Source organism: Euleptes europaea, chromosome 18 (genome assembly GCF_029931775.1).
Source record: "Euleptes europaea isolate rEulEur1 chromosome 18, rEulEur1.hap1, whole genome shotgun sequence".
In the NCBI taxonomy this organism is placed as follows: Eukaryota; Metazoa; Chordata; class Lepidosauria; order Squamata; family Sphaerodactylidae; genus Euleptes; species Euleptes europaea.
In genome coordinates, this window is record NC_079329.1 from 10,917,324 (window position 1) to 10,939,308 (window position 21,985).

At 51.6% G+C, this 21,985-nt stretch overlaps 1 protein-coding gene across 2 annotated transcripts; it reads left to right on the plus strand.

Annotated features, from left to right (window-relative positions):
- Nucleotides 1-1,217: 1,217 nt before the first annotated feature.
- On the plus strand, nucleotides 1,218-21,536 carry EPN1 (epsin 1). 2 transcript variants are annotated; one of them, XM_056863160.1, is made up of 11 exons: nucleotides 1,218-1,473; nucleotides 3,348-3,597; nucleotides 9,947-10,086; nucleotides 11,419-11,484; nucleotides 13,592-13,663; nucleotides 14,673-14,759; nucleotides 16,687-16,951; nucleotides 19,171-19,338; nucleotides 19,574-19,675; nucleotides 20,123-20,365; nucleotides 21,180-21,536. In XM_056863160.1, the coding sequence occupies exons 1-11, from the start codon at nucleotides 1,246-1,248 to the stop codon at nucleotides 21,527-21,529; spliced, it is 1,971 nt and encodes a 656-aa protein (XP_056719138.1). In that variant the 5' UTR covers nucleotides 1,218-1,245; the 3' UTR covers nucleotides 21,530-21,536. The 2 variants fall into 2 exon arrangements, with proteins under 2 accessions (XP_056719138.1, XP_056719139.1); XM_056863161.1 differs by having other exon boundaries at nucleotides 9,947-10,074.
- The last annotated feature ends 449 nt before the right edge of the window (nucleotides 21,537-21,985 follow it).

Here is a 21,985-nt window from a genome sequence, read left to right on the forward strand (position 1 = left end):
AGTATAAGGCAGCTTCGTGTGTTCAAAACGGAACTTGTGATTCAGTAACATAGGAGGTAGCATTTGCTGCAGTGATTTGTACCATCTTGGTGATAAGGGTGCATCCCAGGAAATAAGTTCTGCTTAAATCAGTGATGCTTACTTTGCAGTTAGTGTTTTTAGGACAAAAGGGCACAATAGCTCCCTCTGTGCCGCTGCGTCTTCTGCAATGGTTTCCAAGGTTGCTGAAAATTCTCATGTCAGAAGCAGTATTGAGAAATCTGGAAAGGGGTGGAAGGAAGAAGGTTTCCAAAAACTGGCTACTGTGACTCATTCCTTAGAAATGTTGACTTCCTTCCTGTTTCGCGCTTGAGGATGTCAGTGGGGTCAGGCGAGGCCTAGGGCTCCAGGACGGAGAGGATGGATTTGAGACAGACACCTGGGCTGCGTGCCTTACGCCTTTGGCTCTAATCTCCCAGATGCTGCTTCTGTGCTCAAACGTCTGGGGGTTTGACTCCCTTCCCTCCCTGCTCTGACCCCAGACCCTCCAGCCTTCTTAAACACCCTGTCCAGGTCTCTTGCTTTCAACTGGCCATGGTTATTTAATGATGAAGGATGTTGTGTGTGTTCTCAGAGGCACTCTGCTCTCTAGTTTGCTTGCATAGGTAGATGGTTCAATCTGTGCCTGATATAGGCAAGCTAGATCCGAGTCCTGTAGCACCTTAGAGACCAAGAAGATTTTCGGGATACACACATGGTATAGTGGGTTAAGAGCGGTGGACTCTGTTCTGGACAACCAGGTTTGATTCCCCACTCCCCCACTCCATGAGCAGCGGGCTCGAATATGGTGAACCAGGTTGGTTTTCCCACTCTTATACATGCAGCCTGTGGGGTGACCTTGGGCCAGTCACAGTTCTCACGAGGCATGGGGAAAGGGGTGGTTTCTTCAACTGTTGATTACGGTTTCCCACCATCTTGTCTTCCAGGTGCATTTCAGAATGCCTTCCATGCCCAGGTTGCCGCCAGGAGAGTTTGCAGCACGCTAGGGTGGCAGGTGAACAGCTGCCGTGGCCACCCCCCCTCTGGAAACACTGGTATCCATTCCATCTGGATACAGGGGACAACTCCCTCTTACGGGATTCTTGGTTTTTTTCCAGGGGCTAGCCCCCTTGCCCTGCTCAGCCAATCTTGCCTCAGAGCCATCAACAGGAGTTGTGGGGAAGCGGGGGGCTGTGCTCCCCACCGTCTGCTCGAGCGGCCGCCGCCATGTCGACTTCCTCTCTGCGCCGCCAGATGAAGAACATTGTGCACAACTATTCAGAGGCGGAAATCAAGGTGCGGGAGGCCACCTCGAATGACCCCTGGGGCCCGTCCAGCTCCCTCATGTCCGAAATCGCTGATCTCACTTACAACGTGGTGGCCTTCTCTGAAATCATGAGCATGATCTGGAAGCGTCTCAACGACCATGGCAAGAACTGGCGTCACGTCTACAAGGTAACTCCGCGCACAGCCGCAGCTGTTACCACCATCCTACCTCTGAACCGCTAAATCAAGGGTTGGCAACCTTTATCATTACCAGAGCGAAACCACGTCTAAACTCACAGCACGGGGTCAACAAAGAGAGGCCAATTGCAAGACTGGAAATATACAATTTCACATTAATGATAGAATCATAGAGTTGGAAGGGATCACCAGGGTCATCTAGTTCAAACTCCTGCACAATGCAGGAAATTCACAACTAGCTCCCCCCACATCCCCAGTGACCCCTACTCCATGTACAGAATATGGCCAAGATGCCCCTGCCTCTCATCATCTGCCTAAGGTCATAGACTCAGCATTGCTGACGGATGGCCATCTAGCCTCTGCTTAAAAACCTCCAGGGAAAGAGAGCTTACCACCTCCCGAGGAAGCCTGTTCCACTGAGGAACCACTCTAACTGTTAGAAAGTTCTTCCTGATGTTTAGACGGAAACTCTTTTGATTTAATTTCAACCCGTTGGTTCTGGTTTTTATATGCTGACTTTCTCTACCACTTAAGGAAGAATCAACCCGTTGGTTCTGGTCTGACCTGTTGACATGTTGATGAATAATCTATAAAGTTCCCCAGTATCTCCAGTTAAAAGGACTAGGCAAGTCGGTGATGTGAAATATCCCTGTCTGAGACCCTGGAGAGCCGCTGCCGGTCTGAGTAGACAATGCTGACTTTGATGGACCAAGGATCTGATTCAGTAGAAGGCAGCTTCATGTGTTCTGCAGCCCAAACACCAGTTGTTGCGAGTCCTTTATTAGGAAGTGCCACACATAAGGTCTCGCAACAAATGTGCACAGGAGTACCCTGTGTAATTGTTTTAGTGCATTGGCATAAATATGCACATGGTTCGCACTTGGAGTCACACGGGATTACTGACGTCTCTTCACCTCTCTCATTCCCATTTCTGTAAAGCATCTGTAAAGCGCCATCAAGTCATAGCCAACTTATGACGACCCCTGTCGTGTTCTCAAAGTTAGAGACTAACAGAGGTTGTTTGCCATCGCCTGCCCTATACTGAATCGGACTCCGGTCCATCAAAGTCAGTATTGTCTACTCAGACCGGCAGCAGCTTCTCCAGGGTCTCAGGTAGAGGTCTTTCACATCACCTGCTTGCCTAGTCCCTTTAACTGGAGATGCCAGGGATTGAACCTGGGACCTTCTGCATGCCAAGCAGTTCCTCTACAAATTGAGCCACAGCCCCTCTTCAAAATGGGTTTTTTGGTTCCACTGGGGCTTTTGTTTCCACCAGGGCCTTCTGCGTGTAAAGCAGACATGATAACCAGTACATTATGGAACCTTATGTGTGCGAGAAGAGGGAATGTCACTGAGGCGGTAAATCATGGGGTTATGGTTAGTGATTGGATCACTTGAGAGCCAGCGTGGTGTAGTGGTTAAGAGCGGTGTACTCTGGAGAACCAGGTTTGATTCCCCACTCCTCCGCGTGAGCGGCAGAGGCTAATCTGGTGAACTGGATTTGTTTCCCCACTCCTCCACACAAAGCCAGCTGGGTGACCTTGGGCAAGTTACAGTTCTATTAATAGCTCTCTCAGCCCCACCTACCTCACAGGGTGTCTGTTGCGGGGAGGGAAAGGTGATAGTAAGCTGGTTTGAGTCTCCCTTAACTGGTAGAGAAAGTTGGCATATAAAAACCAACTCTTGATCAGCACTGTGCTGGGGGTACTGCTCCCCACTGCGTGAGCCATGGATTCCTAAGCCAGAGATCTTCTGGACATCTGTAATCCCCTTGGCCTTTCTCCCTGTATGCACTGGTGAAGCCTTGGCCCCTCTGTTCTGGATGGGAGACCACCTCCTTTCCCCCCCTTTTCTGTCTCCTCCAGGCCATGACTCTGATGGAGTACCTGATCAAGACTGGCTCGGAGCGGGTGGCGCAGCAGTGCAAGGAGAACATCTACGCCATCCAGACGCTGAAAGACTTCCAGTACGTCGACCGGGACGGCAAGGACCAGGGGGTCAACGTGCGGGAGAAGGCCAAGCAGTTGGTGGCCCTCCTGAAGGACGATGAGCGCCTCAAAGAGGAGCGAGCCCACGCCCTCAAGACCAAGGAGAAGCTGGCCCAGACCGCCACTGGTGAGTGCTGGCTGCCACACCGCTTGCCTTGGCACAGCGCTCCCTGTCTAGGGCCGTCACTCTCCATCTGGATGAAGCAGGCTTCCGTAGGTAGTTGCTTGGGGAGATTCGAATGCGTGCTGGCTGGGATCCCGTGCGCCATTCTCATTTGAGCGCTTAGAACAGGGTTTGGTAACTGGCAGCCAGCAGGCCCAATTTATTTATTTTTATTTATTTATTTACGCCAGCATGGTGTAGTGGTTAAGAGCGGTGGTTTGGAGCGGCGGACTCTGATCTGGAGAACCGGGGTTGATTCCCCACTCCTCCACATGAGTGGCGGAGGCTAGTCTGGTTTCCCTACTCCTACACATGAATCCAGCTAGGTGACCTTGGGCTAGTCACAGCTCTCTTAGAGCTCTCTCAGCCCTACCTACCTCACAGGGTGTCTGTTGTGGGGAAGGGAAGGTGATTGTAAGCCGGTTTGAGTCTCCCTTAAGTGGTAGAGAAAGTCGGCATATAAAAACCAACTCTTCTTTTTCTTTCTCCCCACCTGTAACTGTTAGTCGACTGCCAACTTTATTTGAGAGCTGGAATGCATTGATCCCTAGATTCTAAGGTCCGGAGCAAATAGAACAGCCACTAGTGATCCCTGCCTTAGAGATTGCAGAGGATGCTGATGCCAGAATGTCTTGATCCGTGCTCTGGGTGTGTGTGCATAGGGTCTTGATCTGAGCAGGGTGTGAAGATGCCTGAATTGAGGGGCTGTGGCTCAGTGGTAGAGCATCTGCTTGGCATGCAGAAGGTCCCAGGTTCAATCCCTAGCAACTCCAGTTAAAGGGACTAGGCAGGTAGGTGATGTGAAAGACCTCTGCCTGAGACCCTGGAGAGCCACTGCTGGTCTGAGTAGACAATACTGACTTTGATGGACCAACGGTCTGGTTCAGTAGAAGGCAACTTCATGTGTTCATGTTTATCCTGAGGGGACCCCCCCCTCCTCCCATGGAAGCTCCTGTCCTGCCCTGAATTTGCCATATTAAAGAATTTGGTGCCCGAGTTCACGCCCTTGCCCCTGAAATCCAGCTTGCTCAAATCTTGGATGCAGCTGCGCCTACCCTGATTAAACTGCAGCTGGCCGGAGGAGATGCGTCCCCTCCCGCTTGTGTTTGGCAGGCCGCCAGGCCCCGAGGCCGAGTTGCAGGGCTTTCTAGATTTCCAGAGCCCCTTTACTATGTCGATAACCCCGAGATCAAATTCCACCCTCTGCTGTTTGCAAAGCACCTGGGTGAGATAAGCGGACTGGAGCCCGCTTTCGCTTTCTGTCGTAGGTGCTCTGCAAAAAAAATACTAGGAACTGGTTAAACATTAGAGAGATGTAGTAAAAAAATAAATAGCAGGACAATCCTGGCCCCTTCCAGGACACCCGTCCTCTTATGGGCCTTGCCAGATCAGCTGTTCAGCACTTACAGTGTTCTTGAGTCTCAGCCCAAATGGTTCTTAAAAAATTCATGATCCTGCCATAGATGGCTCCAGTGTTGGGCTAGGGCTAGAGGGGAAGGCGTGGTCTTAGATCCCCTGCTGTGCCAGGTAGCTCTTCAGGTGACCTTGGGCCAGTGGCACTCTCAGCCTAATCTGCCTCGCAGAGTTGTTTGAGGTAGGGGAAATCATAATATGTATACCATCCTGAGCTCCTTGCAGAGGTAGGGTTGAGATTAAAGACACAGGAGAGAAAATGAAGTACAAAGAATCGCAGTTGGCATAGCAAGCAGAGAGGGGGAAAGGTACTGTGGGGCGTGAAGACCACCTGATACCTCCCGATCTTTGTGGCCTAGGGCAACCCAGTCCAAATGGGGTTGCCAGCCTCTAGTTGGGACCTAGAGATCTCCTGGAATTAGAAGGAGAAGACTTGGTTTTTATACCCTGATTTTCTCCTCCTTTTAAGGAGACTCAGACTGGCTTACAGTTGCCTTCCCTTCCTCTCCTTGCAACAGACACCTTGCGAGGTAGGTGGGGCTGAGAGAGCTAGGCGAGAATTGCGACCCGCCCAAGGTCGCCCTGCAGGCTTCATGAGGAGGAGTGGGGAAAGGAGCCAGGTTCACCAGATTAGAGGCCGTCGCTCATGGAAGGGTTCTCCAGATTAGAGTCCACCGCTCGCAACCACTCCACCACGCTGGCTCTCAGCCAAATCTCCAGACCGCACCAACTGGTCTCCAGACTACAGAAATCAGTTCCCTTGGAGTGGCAGGTACTCGTTGGGTTAGCGCCCGGCTGAGAGAGCCAGTACAAAGTCGGTGCTTCTTCTCTCAGCTATCCACCTTCTCCTGAACATCACGTTCCCTCTCCAGTCGCCTTCCCTCATGCCGAAAACAGAGTGAGAAAATGCATGGCGTTCCCCTTCGTCGTCTACTGCCAGTTCCCGTCACTGTGCCGTTTCCATCCGGCCATTTTGATGGGCCCTAAGCGCTCCGTCGTTGCTAGGCGGTTGCTAGGCAACCGAAAGATCTTCTGGCTTTCAGGTTTGCCTGGAGATCGCTGAGGAGCATTTCCTTCCTCACAGTGACCTTGGGCCTGCTTTCAGTCTCGTCCTTACCCAGGCCCGGCCACTTGTTCAGCATGGCTGTGTGGAAGCTTCTGGAAAACGAGGCCCCCAGGAACTGTGTTTAAGGAGCATCTCAGAGGCGTTTGAGACAAATACCTCATTCATAAACGAACTGGACTTCAGTGTTAAATACAAACATTACGCCAGGAGCCATTCAATCAGGGTTGCCAACCTCCAGGTACTAGCTGGAGATCTGCTGTTACAGCTGATCTCCGGCTGATAGAGATCAGTTCCCCTGGAGAAAATGGCCGCTTTGGCCATTGGACTCTATGGCATTGAAGTCCCTCTAGGGTTTCCAGGTCCCTCTTCTCAACCGGTGGGAGATTTGGGGGGCAGAGCTTGAAGAGGGCAGGGTTTGGGGAGGGGAGGGACTTCAATGCCATAGAGTTCAATTGCCAAAGGGGCCATTTTTCTCCAGGTGATCTGATCTCTTATCGGCTGGAGATCAGTTGAATTAGCAGGACATCTCCTGCTACTACCTGGCAGTTGGCAACCCTAAGTCCCTCCCCTCCCCAAACCCCGCCCTCCTCAAGCTCCGCCCTGAAAACCTCCCTCCGGTGGCGAAGAGGGACCTGGCAGGTGGAGGTGGGGGGTCCCAGCACTGTTCTGGAACGTTCTGTGTGTGTTTTCTTGGATCAGCCTCTGCAGCCAGAGGAGAGCACAAATGTTTGAGTTGCGCAAAAAAAAAAAAACCCCCACCCTCTTCCTGTCAGTCCAAACCTGACAGGCACTCTACCTGGCACTGTTCGTTCTGTCAACATCTAACCTTAAAAATTCAGATTATCTCGTTCAGTTGCAAAATTTGGTACAAATAAATACTGGTTTGCGGCGGGCCAGCCGTGAGTGTTGTGAACCACCAAGTGTTCCCTGCCGGATCTTCCCCTGAGATGGAGGAACTATTAGAGAATCTCGGTGCATGGGAGAGGGATTGCTGTACCCTCGGAATAAAACGTCCCTTTTCGGGCTCAGATCGCCACACCCATTGTCCCCCGTCAGGGCTTTCCCTCTTGGTGAATGAAGGAAAAATACTGAGGGGACCCTGAAAATGTCAGGAAAGGCATTCCTCAAATGCCTTTCCCTCCCGCCTCCCATCTTTTTCAATGGCTGGCTTACCACCAGCACCCCATTACGCTGTTTGTGCTGTCGCAGGCGTCCCTGTGCTAATGAGGGGTGACAGTTGGTGCCAGGCTGTCTAGGGTGGGGGCAGGGGGAGGAGGCCATTATTCAGGTCATGGCATCGGTGGCCGCGCTGTCCTCTTTCCCTTTGTTCGCCCTCGGTCTCTGCCAAGGTTTGGAGAGCTGCATGCTGCATCCCCTGCTGTGAGGGTTGTGTACCAACAGCTGGTGCCTACCAACATTTTAATTTTATTGAGGACCCTTCTAATACCGCCTCCCAACTACACAGCTCTCCAAGATGGTGTGTGTTTAAAATCAAGGACCCAGTTAAAATCCTCCATAAAACTGGCATCCTGTTCCTGCTGCCAAACTGCTTTAGGAGAAAATAAGCACTGCACCTGTAGGCAGGAGGGACAAGATGGAAGGTGCCAGGTAGAGAGTTTTATTGATCCCTTCTAGATGCCTACACGTTTTGCATGCAGCTTTGTCAGGGGGTCTTCTATAGAGATTTCGAGCTGAGAAATCTCTGTGGACGATCCCCTGACGAAGCTGTATGCGAGAAGTGTGGGGATCTAGAAGGGATCAATAAAACTCTCTACCTGGCACCGTGTTCTTCTTGCCAAATTGCCTTTGCCACACCTGTGCTGTCAACCATCATTCTCTGACAGCCTTCTTTACAGACAAAAGGAAATGCTTCTTTACATGACAAGTGACTGAAATGTGGAATTTGCTGACAGACAATATATGCATCCACGGCTTTAAAAGGGGATTAGACAGATGGGTGGAGGAGGACAGGTCTAGCCACGGTGACTAAAGGGAATCTCCACGTTCGGAGGCAGTAAACCTCTGAGTGCCAGGAGTAGAAGAAAAAAGAAGGGAATAGAACCCGACCTAGAAAACGGAAGTTGGATGCTCAAGGTTGGGTGGGATGGAAAAAATATAAATAATGAAAATATAATTTATTAGAAGCGCAATGTAATAATTAAAATTATTTAAAACCCATTAAAATAGCACAACGACATTTCTTAAGGTTGATGTCTATCACCACAAGCCAAATGCGTTTCAGCCTATATGGCCTTCCTCAGTGGTCTATTTAAATCATATATAAAACATGCACACACATCACAAATATATTTGAATAGGTTGATAACTTGCACACAACTTATGAGGGAGACATATACAGCCCAGCATAAAAACCTAAGACCATCCTACCGGATGGTGTTGTAATTGGTAATATATACTACCTATCACATGCCTGGTTTGTTGTATGTGTAAATATATTTGTAATGTGTGTGCATGTTTTATATATGATTTAAATAGACCACTGAGGAAGGCCATAGAGGCCGAAACGCATTTGGCTTGTGGTGATAGACATCAACCTTAAGAAATGCCATTGTGCTATTTTAATGGGTTTTAAATAATTTTAATTCTTATAAAGCGCTTCTAATAAATTATATTTTCATTATTTATATTCTTTTCATCCCGCCCAACCTTGGGTACCCTCATCTTACGTTCTGTGGGACAAAGTCTAAAGTCTTCTCTGGGACAGCAGCTGGTTCTGATGTTCAAAGCCTTATTGGCATGTGGAGGTTGCTCATGCTGGAAAAGCGTGCACATTATGGGATGTCTAAAAACCTGTGAAATTTTTTGTTAAATGCTTTTTTAAAAGATATATATGGTAAAGAAACCATACATTGTGAATTGGAAGTTTCTCCACACTTCCTTAAGCATCTGTCCAGCGCTGGACTAGTGAGACAGGGTCGGTAACAAGGTTAAAAGCAGATGGCAAGCTTAAGCCCTTCTGGGTGAACCTGCTGGGGGGGGGCGTGTAGGGCACAGCAGCAGGGCACAGGCTGCGTCCCATTAACGCTCTCCTGCCCCACCCCAGTGTCTGAAATTTCACCTGCCTCTGCTTGCCTTGTTCCTCCCCTGACCCTAAGGGCTGGGAACATGGAAAAAGAGAGGCGGTTTGTGTTCTCAGGATGCCGAGTTTGGGGCCGCTTGCACAGCAGTCCACTCAGATCCCATGATATGTGTCACGTTGTGCAACGTGTGGCAACCAAGAGGCCAGGATGCAAAGAGAGGATTGCGTCTATGTAGCGAAAGTTGGCGAATGGAAAGTTCCCATAATAGGAAACAAAGGGGATTTTTTGCGAAGCTCCTGTGGGGGCATTTTTGGGGGTAGAGGTCCCAGATTTTCAGGGTAATGAAATGCTTGTCTATGGAGGCGGGAGGGGGCGACCTCTTCCAGACCCCATAACTTCGGACTCGCTGACCCAATCTTCACCAAACTTGGGGGTTCTTGCAAGGAGAGTCCCTGCAAGCTACCCTGCAAGTCTGGGGGCTCTACCTAAAAAAAAAAAAGCCCCCCTAGGAGCTTCACAAAGCATGGGGGAACCTGAAAAAGCCGGATAATTACCCGTTTTTTTCAGGAATGGCCAATTTGGCTTTGGCTTCCCCCCCAGGTTTTGGAATTAGGTAAACCTGAACCCGAAATTTACCAAAATGGCTTTTTTCGGTTTATTTTTGGTTCGGGTTTATCGATATGCACAGCCCTAGTATCAGGTCATCCACTTCCCTTCCCACTTCTGGAGACAGCGTTTGACCCTTTGTTCTTCTCCCTCCCCGCCCCTTTCCCGTCCCTCTCCCGTCCCTCAGCTTCTTCGGCTTCCTCGTCCTTGGCGAATGCCCCCGTGGAAGCTGAGCAGGCCTGGCCCCAAAGCAGCGGGGAGGAGGAGCTGCAGCTACAGCTGGCGCTGGCCATGAGCAAAGAGGAAGCGGAGCAGGTAAGCGCCAAGGTAAATCTGTCGCCGGAGGCTCCTTGGGTGGGCAGGATGGCAAAGGGGATTGTGGCAAATCACAAACGGGATGGAGACACCAGCAGGCAACACCCATCTGGTGGCAGGGTTGGTTCTGAGGTTGCCACCCTTTTAGGCTCTGTTGATGGGTGGCAACTTCTCTTGCAGGGCAGATAAAAGCTGACTTGTACAAGTGGGACCGCACCTTTACCTGTGTGTTGGCTTGTGCGAGAGCAATCAGTGCCCCAAAGGTGGATATCGTGAGCCTGAAACCCACACACAAATCTAAAAGAAGTTCACTAATGAATTGGAAAGAACCCAAAGATAGGCAGTGTTATGTTAAAAATTAATTACAGAACCAATAAAGGTATAATTCCATTAGGGGCTGGCATTATCTATAAGACCTTTGGGTTCTAGTAAAGGTAATTGCATGTTGCCAGCCACGTTAACATCATCAGTATTCCAAAACTGTATGCTTGGTTATCTATGTGGCCTGCTTTGTGAATATCGTGCTCTTCCTCGCATGGCACGCTTTCTCTTCTCCCCACGGTAGGATGGTCCATTTAGCCGTTTTGGAATCGCGCCTCAGCTGTGAGTGTGCTCTTCTGGCGATGACATGAGACACAAGCAGGGCTGATCTGTAATCAGTATTGGTCACTTTCCCAGGTGCTGACCACTTCCTCCCTGGACTCAAAGGCCATGATTCATTCTTCTTCCTTGGGTTGGACCCCATCAGAACTTTCCCACAAGACTTCCTCAAGAGTGGGGAAGTTCCATAAGACCTGACTGCGAACTTGGCTGGAAATGGCTGATGCGTGCACGTTCTCTTTTGGATCCTGTGATAACAAAGCATGATATTTTGGATACTGATGGTGCTGAGGTTTTTATACGTGGTCCTTATTGGGTATGGCTTTCAGCTGTGTACTTGTCCCTTAGTAGAAGGCAAATCATTTTCTCCTGATCAGCTTTCGGAAGCTTTTCCCATTCATTAGTGAATCTGTCACGTGTCGGTGGGTGAAGCAAATGTTGCTGGCCTTTCAACCCTTGCTAGTTTAAAAAGAAAAAGAAAAGAAAAAAGATTAAACGAAAATGCTTGCAGATTAGTTGGTGACCAGGGATGTCGTTTCTACGCCTGCTGGATGCACAGAGTGACAAGCTTTGTTTCTGTTGTGCGTGCGTGCACAAGCACACACCCCTTGAGCACGTCGGTCCTGGGGGTGCTGAGTTTTAATGTGGACGTCCGGCAGTTCCGTCGGACCCAGTCGGAGGAGAGACTGGGTCGGATCCCCCCACCCCGATCCAGACCCCTAATAGCAGCTCTTTCCCCCCCAGCACAAGGAGCCTTCGCCAGACGCCAGAGGCTCTGAGAGAACCGATCTGCAGGGTCCAACCCGTTGTGTGAGTTCCTGGCCGCTAGCCCCTCGTGGCCCTCTTTGGGGAGACAGAGACTGGTGGGCAGCCGGCTGTTCTCTTCAGCTGCCCTCGTGCCCTGCAATGCAACCTGGGTTTTAAAAATAAATTTAAAAGTTAAGGCTTTTCTTCCCTCCCTCTCAGAACTTGGGCTAATTGGGAAAGAGGGATGAGAGCAGCACGGGAGTATCTGAGCTGACATTTCCCAGCAGGAAATGGCTTTTTGGTTGAGATTCGTCATCCAGGTTTTCATGCCAGAGCCCCATATGAAGACGTACCTCCCCCCTCCACACACACACACACACACACACACACACACACACACACACACGAAGCACATGAACACATGAAGCTGCCTTAGACTGAATCAGGCCCTCGGTCCATCAAAGTCAGTATTGTCTACTCAGACTGGCAGCGGCTCTCCAGGGTCTCAGGCGGGGGTCTTTCACATCACCTACTTGCCTGGTCTCTTTAATTGGAGATGCTGGGGATTGAACCTGGGACCTTCTGCATGCCAAGAAGATGCTCTACCACTGACCCACGGCCCCACAATTCTGGCGGGGGGGTGGGGGAGATTGTGAATGTTTCCATTCCCCGTCACAGCGTCCCATCCCCTCCAAGACTCAGGCTTTGCCTAGCCTTCTCTATTATATATTACGCATTCCTTGGTATCCGGTGTCCTCAGAAGCACTTCCACGGAGTCGGGGGTCGTGGGGCTGACGCTTTCTTCAGGTCCACCGGCCTGCCTTTCTCATCGGAAGGAGCCAGATTTGGATCTGGTTGCCCTCGGTCATGCTGGGCCCTCTTCCCTGGCCCTTGGGTTTGGAGGTCAGCCCCTTGCTCTGTTTATCAACGATACCTCTACCTGCTCCTTCATAAAGGGGAGGGAAAGTATCACAATCTCCCACCCAGGCATGGATCAGGGCCACATGCGCTTACCTTCAAGTCAGGCGACAGCATTGGGTGCCCCCACACCTTTCGCTCCCCTCCTGCCACAGCCCTTGAGACCCCTCCCCCCAAGACCCGCCTTGCAATGCTGACTGCTCCGCCCACCCCCTTCTCGCCTCTCCTGTCGCTCCTCTGATCGGGGCGATCACGTTTGCTTGCTCTGCCACCTTTCTGTTTTCCTCGTTTGATTTTGGCTTATTTCCTTGCCCTTTTCCTCCATGTCCCACTTCCTGTCACCCCAGCCTGTTCGTTAATTGTGGGATGAGATCGTGGGTGGGTGGTCGAGAGCCGTTCAGGGAAGGGGGTCTAGATTTCTTTGTACCAAAACAGTCCTGATTTGGGAGCAGTTCACCCTCTCCTTTCCCTAAGTCCGAGAGAGGAATTTCGTATCCCTTCTCCTGAACTGGTTTTGTGAGACCGGACCCTGATGTGTAGTGCGGGGGGGGGGGGTGTTTCTCTGCCGCAGAGGGTGTCCACTGGCAGGGCGCAAGAAGAGTTAGGGGAGTTCCCGTTTGTGTCCTGTTCTTCCTCCACGGAGCTCAGGGTTTCCTCACGACAGTCCTGTGAGGTACGCTAGGCCGAGTTACCCGTCCCTTCCCTCTCGGGGAGCTTAACAGCCGAGTGGGGGATTAGAACTAGGACACCCCCACATCCAAGCTTAATATTTGTCCATGAAAGCTTATGCTGCCCTAAATTTGCTAGCCTTCAGGGTGCCACAGGGCGCTTCTTCTTGCTGTGATAGCCTAACAGGGCCACCCCACAGGAACTTCTGTATGTCAGAGTTCTTACTCCTAAAACACACACGCACACAGAACAACTTCCTTCCTGTTCATGTCAGTGCGTGAAGTACCCCAGAGGGTTTCAAGTGTGTGTGTGTGTGGTGTGTGGGTGGGGAGTCCATGGGAAGCACCTCATTAGGACAGTGCCCAGGGAGGGAGAGAACAGGTCCCCCATCAAAGATAAGAGGCTTTAGCTCAGGTGAATTAAGGGATGGGAACCCGGGGTGGGGCCCTAACCGGAACAAGGCCTTCCGTGCAAGTAACCCGAGGTGTCTGTAGCTCGTCCGCCGTCTCCTTCCTCCCTTCTCCTCCCTCCGCCGTGTCGAACCCCATTCCATGCCTCTTATTTTGTGTTTCTTCCCCCCCAGCCCCCTGCAGTGGCCGACGAAGACCTACAGCTCCAGCTAGCCCTTAGCTTGAGCAAAGAGGAGCACGACAAGGTTAGATTCGTACTGCACACACACTCCTCTCCCCTCTGACAACTGTGCCTTAGAAATAATCAACTAAACCACTACCCCGCCCCCCCAAACAGACCCCCCTCCCCCCAACTCACACTTTCCACTAACTTGACATTCTCTGTTTCTCCACATCCCCTCCTAAGCGGACCGACGCAATGTTTGCCGTGTCTCCGTTTCATGTTAGGCTTCTTTAATTGTCCACTGCTGTAGACTCGAGGTTTCCCATGATGCCTTCCCTCAAGGAAGGCCCTGGAGGTAGGACGGCTCGAATTTCTGTGCGTCCTCCTTAGCCTGCTACAAACTGGGGCTTTTACTGTCACTGGTGCCTGTCGGAGGTGTTCCTTGGGTGTCTTCTGAAGAACAGACGATAAGCCAGAGGTGGAGGAACCTGCTGGCTGGGAAATTGGGAAGGGGGGGGGAAGGGCAGAAACCTCGAGCAAGGAATGGGTTGGGGGTTCTGCTCTGCCTCTGATGGGGGTAAGAGTTAGCTGAGGAAGAGGAACATTAGCATTCTCAAGGGGCTGTTGGGGAAGAGGGAAGGGAAGCAGATTTTATTGGCCTGATTGGGGAGGTGGGTAGAATGGGAAGACCTAAATTAGGCCATGGAACCATGTGAGGGCTCAGGATGCTGACAGCAGGGGCAGGAGAGCGCTTTCCTCTTGAGCTCCTGCGTTCTCAGGGTACTGCAGATCTGGGGCTCCAGGGTCCTCCCAGTTTGGGGGACGCAGCACGCGGCTCCCCCCACATTCTTGGCTCATTAAAGTGTCTTCCTGAAGGTAAAAGGGGGTTTTCACTATGCGCGAGCTGAACAGGAACTTAGAGGGCTGCTTAGATGAGAAACGTCGCCTAGAGTTGCCGCCTTGATACTGCCGTGCCCGAAAAAATCTCCTCTCTCCTCTGCCTGCCCGCCTCCCTTCTGCAGGTGAGTAACTCCCAGCAGCCTCCTGGCTGTCTTGGTTGATACCTTTGTCCTTCCCGCAACCCTTTGCAGGAGGAGCGGATCCGGCGCGGGGATGACCTGCGGCTCCAGATGGCCATTGAGGAGAGCAAAAAGGAGTCGGTGCCCACGAAGGAGGAGGTGAGGGGGGCAGGTGGGGCACAGGGCTGGCGGTCCCTAATGGAGAGAGAGAGCTGTATTTTTGCAGCTGATTATTCTTAAGTTGCTACCTGGGTATTGTCATTGGCTTTCAAATGTATGTTCTTCAGTTGGGCCAGCTGAGAGGGCAACATTAGGATTGACAGGTCGTATGTGGACTTTAGGTTTGTTTATTTATTTATTTCATAGAATCATAGAGTTGGAAGGGACCACCAGGGTCATCTAGTCCAACCCCCTGCACAATGCAGGAAATTCTAAACTACCTCCCCCTCACACCCCCAGTGACCCCTACTCCATGCCCAGAAGATGGCCAAGATGCCCTCCCTCTCATGATCCCGCTAAGGTCATAGAATCAGCATTGCTGACAGATGGCCGTCTAGCCTCTGCTTAAAATCCTCCAGGGAATAAGCGCTCACCACCTCCCGAGGAAGCCTGTTCCACCAAGGAACCGCTCTGTTAGAAAATTCTTCCTGATGTCTAGACGGAAACTCTTTTGATTTAATTTCAACCTGTTGGTTCTGGTCCGATCTTCTAGGGGGCAACAGAAAACAACTCGGTACCCTCCTCTATATGACAGCCCTTCAGGTTCTTGAAGATGGTTATCATATCATATTTGTTTATTTATTTTGGGATTTATACCCGCTCAGGGCGGGTAACATCATAAAGGATGCAATAATGTAATCAACAATAAAATAGCCAAAAATTTAAAACAGTAATTTAAAACAATAAAATCCCCAATTTTAAAACTTAAAAACTACAGATGTTGCCAGGCACTGCTCTTGTTGCCAAATATATGCAGCAGGTTACCCCTCAGTTTAGATCAATAATATACCAGGAGGGGGGAATAGGGAGGCCAGCAGATTATATTTGCGGCTGTCCTCAACCACAGGCCTGGCGGAATAGCTGTCTTGCAGGCCCTGCAAAACTCTTTTCTACAACTTTATTTTGATTTTCAGTTCCAGTGGGTATGGGCACATTTCTCCCCCAGGACAGATATTCAGATGCGCACTGCATATTAAGATGAAACTTTAAACTGGATTTGGTAATGATGGATTGGGAATTGTTGATACTGTTAAGACAGGGCATATGATGCCTTGATTGGATTTTTTTTCACCAAAAAACGGGATAATTCCTTCTGAGCTTTTACAAGGGGCGGGGAGAGAGAGAGAGCGCCATCAAAGGCTAATGAATGTCCCTGATATGCAAAGTGGGGGAGGGCTGCCTGTGTGTAAAGTTCAAAAGCCATATAATACCTTCACGAGGACCAGCCCCTTGTCACACAACAATGCACAGGCTTTCAAGTTCCCTGGAACTCTTCATCAGGCTAGAAAGTATCATAGAGTTGGGAGGGACCTCATCTAGTCCAACCTCCTTCATAATGCAGGAAATTCACAACTACCTCCCCTCCACACACCACCAGTGACCCCTACTCCATGTCCAGAAGATGGCAAAAAATACCCCCTCCAGGATCCCTGGCCAATCTGGCCTGGAGGAAAATTGCTTCCTGACCCTAAAGTGGCGATTGGCATTACCCTGGGCATGCAAGAAAGGGCCACAAGAGCCAAGCACTGACGCAACCCATCCTGCCCTCCCTCTCATGATATGCCTTAGTTCTAAAGGAGAGCAGCAGAACATTTCTGGAGATTATTGGGAAATTCCTGGAGATTTGTGGGTGGAGCTTGAGGGTGGGGTTTGAGAAGGGGAGGGACCTCAGCAGGAAATCGTGCCATAGAGTCCATTCTCCAGAGCAGCCGTTTTCCTCCCAGGGGACCTATCTATGTAACCTGGAGATTGGTAGCAATTTTGGGAGATCTGCAAGCCAGACTTGGAGGTTGGCTGGGGAAAAGGGGGGGGGTTCTCTCCCTCTGTCTTTCTCAGTATATCCTTCTCCTCCCCCACCCCCATGCAGTCATCACTCATGGATCTTGCTGACGTCTTCACTACCCCGCCTGCTGCCGCCGATCCCTGGGGAGGCCCCCCTGCCCCCACTGACCCCTGGGGTGGCTCTGCCCCAGTTGTGCCCGCAGCTCCCTCCGACCCCTGGGGACCATCTGCTACTGGAGCAGCCTCTACAGGAGGAGACCCGTGGGGGCCCCCCGCAGCACCCCCCGCAGTCCCGTCAGACCCCTGGGGAGGTGCCTCAGCTGCAAGCACCGACCCCTGGAAACCTGAAGGTAAGCACAGGGGCTTCTAAGAGGTGGGGAAAACATTTTACAAAGTATTTAAACCGGCTTTTTCTTAGGCACAACCTCAGGGTCTAGTAGCATCACTTTTCAAAGACTACCCCACTCCCTGAAATATCCTTGGGGGCATAGATAGATTTCTCTTCTTCTCGTGGTTTTGGTGATTACTTTTAACTGAGGTCTAGATCAGTGGTTCCCATACTTTTCGGGCCACCGCCCCCTTGGTTCCACAAACTCAGCCCCAGCGCCCCCTACCCTATCCTATAAGAAGCATTATTCAAAATAGGGGTTTGCATGACTCACTAAAGAAGATAATGAAATTGCAAAACTGTAACAATTAATTGCACATCTATTCAAAATCAAATTAAAACTTTGTAGTTGAAATTTATTCAACAAAACTGATGAACTTAATCCAGTGGTGCCAGCTCTTCAAAATCTGGAAAAAAAAATTCTGAGAGTTTCCACCAAATTTTCCAGCATGGTGCCATAGCTTGATCTCTTGTAAATAAGTGAACAACACAGTTGAAGGGCCCCACCACTAGCACCCCCCTGCTGCCCCCTTGCCTCTTAGTGCCCCCCTAGGTAATCCCACCGCCCCCCAGGGGTTGGTACTGCCCACTTTGGGAACCACTGGTCTAGATCATGGGCCGGGTTGTCCCAGAGGGTCTGGAGCAGAAGCTTAGCAGATATGTTTGCACCTAGCAATGATTTCTTCCCCCTCCCACCCGCACAAAAACACCATCTGATTTTTGTGGCTCTGCATTCGTGCACTTCCTCCCTCTCACACCTTTTTTCACTGCTAGGTGATCCCTAATTTGGCCCTGGCTAGCTTTTAGTTATTGTTTTTATTATTATTATCTCATGCACTAAAAATTCTGTAATATTTCAGCTGGGAAAGTATCATGCAGCAGCGTGTGCGGTCTCACTATAGAGAACTGGACTCATTCAGTTTTCTGAACACTGCTCATCGCAATTTTAAAAAATAATAAAATAATTACTCTTTTAAAATGTAAACCTTGCAAGTCTGTCATTATCCAGCAATTACAGGCGTTGAGGATTGAAATATCACCAGTATTATTTAGCCTCATTTAATTCGTACATTTAGGAGCCCCATGGCACAGAGTGGTAAGCTGCAGTAATGCAGTCCAAAGCTTTGCTCACAACCTGAGTTCGATCCCAACGGACGTTGGTTTAGGTAGCTGGCTCAAGGTTGACTCAGCCTTCCATCCTTCCGAGGTCGGTCAAATGAGTACCCAGCTTGCTGGGGGTAAAGGGAAGACGACTGGGGGAGGCACTGGCAAACCACCCCGTAAACAAAGTCTGCCTAGAAAATGTCGGGATGCGACATCACCCCATGGGTCAAGAATGACCCGGTGCTTGCACAGGGGACCTTTACCTTTTTAATTCGTACATTTCCTACCCGTCCTCGTAAGATAACACAGCAAGTCCCAAAATGATTCTGAAGATAAGCAGTTGCATTGTGGGGGAATTGGCTCTTGTTCTCTTAACGTCCATTCTGAAACGTACTTAGAAACGTCTTTAAACAACAACCTTATCTGGCTCGGTGTGGAATGTAGGTATTAAGGCCACTCCCACACAACTTTTCCAATGGCTGCCCCCTTACCACTTTCTACGTGTCTTATCTTGGAGAGCCAGCGTGGTGTAGTGGTTAAGAGCGGCAGACTCTACTCTGGAGAACCGGGTTCAATTCCCCACTCCTCCACATGAAGCCTGCTGGTTGAACTTGGGCCAATCACAGTTCTCTCAGAACGCTCTCAGCCTATGCAGAGGCGTGCGTGCGTAAAGTGCCTTCAAGTCGTAGCCGACTTATGGCGACCCCTTTTTGGGGGTTTTCATGGCAAGAGACTAACAGAGGTGGTTTGCCAGTGCCTTCCTCTGCACAGCAACCCTGGTGTTCCTTGGTGGTCTCCCATCCAAATACTAACCAGGGCCAACCCTGCTTAGCTTCTGAGATCTGACGAGATCAGCATAGCCTGGGCCATCCAGGTCAGGCAGGCAATGGCAAACCACCTCTGAACGTCTCTTGCCTCAAAAACCCTACGGGGTCACCGCGAGTTAGCTGTGATGCGACAGCACTCCCCACCACATCTTTGAGGCTTCTCTCTGACTCTCCCCAGTCCGCTGCACAGTAGACGGACCGCTCGCCCAGCTCTTGCAAAACAGGCTGTGATATTCAGGTCTCTTCCCAGGTGGGGGTCCCGCAGGGACGACAGCTGTACCGCCCGCAGACCCCTGGTCGTCTGGTCCAGCAGCGGCATCTCAAGGGAAACCTGCGCCCGATCCTTGGGCTCCTGCCTCGACGTTCTCAGACCCCTGGGGCGGTTCCCCTTCTAAGCCCAGCACCAACGGCACTGCAGGTGAAGGGACAGTAGGACATGAGGAATCCTGGCTTTGGGGTGGGGTGAGTTGATGGTAAGCAGGGGTTTTTTTGAACCAGGATTCCTGGGGGTTGTCCCAGAAGAGCCAAGGAAAGGAAGGGACCCATGTGGGGATGGGGAGGTGTGGGGAACGGCCCCCTTCCCCCTGCTAATCCTACTGCCCCGCCCCTTCCCCCATCTGCCCTCTTGCCCCCTTCTCCCTCCCCTCCTCCAGCCGGCGGAGGCTTTGAGCAGTTTGGCAGCCCCTGCGATGGGGACGAGTTCTCGGATTTCGACAGCCTGCGTCCGGCGCTGCCCAAATCTGGGAGCAGCACAGGTGAGCCCTGCTCTCTGCATGGCTCCACCTTTTTCGCCTCCGACCCCACCCCGCCTTGCATGTTCTTTGCCGCCTGACCGACTTACCCCTGCCCTGCCCAGGCGCATCGTCCCACGTAGGACTGGATTATAGCCACCTTTTCCCCTCCCTCGCTGCCCCTCCGTGCCAGCCAGTCCCTGCTTGGAGCTGGCACTCTGAGAGGAAATATTGTTCCTGCATGTGTTTCGAGGGGGGGCTGTTTTGCCTGCTGGTTTCTTTAGCTTGGGGCTTGCGGCCTGAGGCTTGCATGACTTCATCTGTGCTGGGAGTGTCGAACGCAGAGCTGCCCTCTGCTGGCCACCTTTGGCTGCATCTACCCCGTGTATCCGTGTCTGTTTTTCTCAATATTCCCCTCCTTTTTTTTCCCTTCTCACAACACCTGCCTGCTTTTCTTTCTCCCGACCCCAGGTGAGCTGTCACTCTTAGCCGGGGAGGTGCTGGTTTCCCGGGCCGGCATCGGCACCGACAGCCCCAACGCTTTCGACATGGCGACCGTGGGTGGATCGTTACCCGAGGCCTCCAAGCCGACGCGCAAGACCCCGGAGTCGTTCCTGGGTCCCAACGCTGCCCTCGTCGACTTGGACTCGTTGGTCAGCAAGCCTTCTGTCCCCTCCAGCGCTGCAAAGACCTCCAACCCCTTTCTGGCCCCTGGTGAGCACTCGGATCCTTTGGCAAGGGGGGGCCTGTGGCTCAGCCCAGGATCTGGAAATGTCCTTGGCTTTCTTGGGCTGGGAAGAAGAGCTTAGGTCTTCTGCCCTCTCAGAGCCTAGCAAGATAGAGGTGGGTGCTGGGAGCAGTAAAAAGGGACGTGTTCATGGAGTAGAGGGGTATTCATGGCTACTAGTAAAAATGGATACTAGTCATGATGCATCCCTATTCTCTCCAGGATCAGAGGAGCGTGCCCATTATATTAGGCGCTGTGGAACACGGGCAGGATAATGCTGCAGCAGTCATCTTGTTTGGGGGCTTCCTAGAGGCACCTGGTTGGCCACTGTGTGAACAGACTGCTGGACTCGATGGGCCTTGGTCTGATCCAGCATGGCCTTTTCTTATAGAATCATAGAGTTGGAAGGGACCACCAGGGCCATCAAGTCCAACCCCCTGCACAATGCAGGAAATTCACAACTACCTCCCCCCTCTGCACCCCTAGTGACCAGAAGATGGCCAAGATGACCTCCCTCTTATGTTCTTAAAGCTTCCATCATACAAATAAGATGAGGATATGTGGACAGTTCTGCTTTAAGGTTTTCATTGGTTTGAACCTGGTAGGTTAATGCAGGGCACAGCTGGCATTTGGGATTTTCTGGGTGGATTTAAGCAGGGGCATCTGTAGGAACCAGAGTCCTGGGGAGCAGGGTGGTGGGTGGTAGTTCAATGAGTCACGCCGAGGGAGGCAGCAATCCTGGGCTTCCTTCATAACGACTCTCCCATTTCTCTCTCTCTCTCTCTCTCAATTCTGCTGCAGGTTCAGCCTCCGCTCCCGCCCCGCCCGCCTCCGCCACGAACCCCTTCCAGGCGACGGCTGCCACCCCCCTTTCGCTCAACCAGCTGCGCGTCAGTCCGGTTCTCCCTCTTTCCCAGCCAACGCCCCCAGCTTTCCCCGCCACGGCTCCCATGGTCTCCGTGTCCCCCATGGCCCCCGGGATGCCCCTGGCCTCGGTTTCCCCGATGGTGGGGGTGCAACCCTTGGGGGCCGTCCCGCCCATGGGCCTCCCCGCCATGGGGCTGCCCCCTCCCGCCATGCCCCCCGCCGGCATCGTCCCCAGCAACGCCTCGGCCACCGCCATGGGGAGCACCAATCCATTCTTGCTATAATCAGGGGGATCTTTGTCCTGTGGCTATCCACCCTCCTCCCCTTCCCCTCCCGCCCAGTTGTATTCCCGGATGGCGACAGTGCGCCCCCTCTCCAAGATTCCACTGCTGAATGGGGCAGCCGGGGTGGTGGAAAAGGAAGGAGAGAGACGGGACTTTATTTCGAGTTTTTCCACACACCATGTTTGAGGGGCTGGGCAGACTTTCCCCCATTTGCTTTGGTGGAGGGCCAGGAAGGAACCCTACACCCCCCACATTCGAACCACATTGGCCTTTAGGGTGGTCAGGAAGGTCCCTTTTTGCTGCGTCTTCAGGAGCGGCGAGTGGCAACTCTTGACAACCCTACGGGAGGTTTAGGAGGACGCACGCGGGGAAGAGAATCGGGAAATGGCAAACTGGGAGGGGGAGGGGTGGCCTTCTCTCTTTTTTTTTTGTCCCCTGCTCACTTGTCACAATATC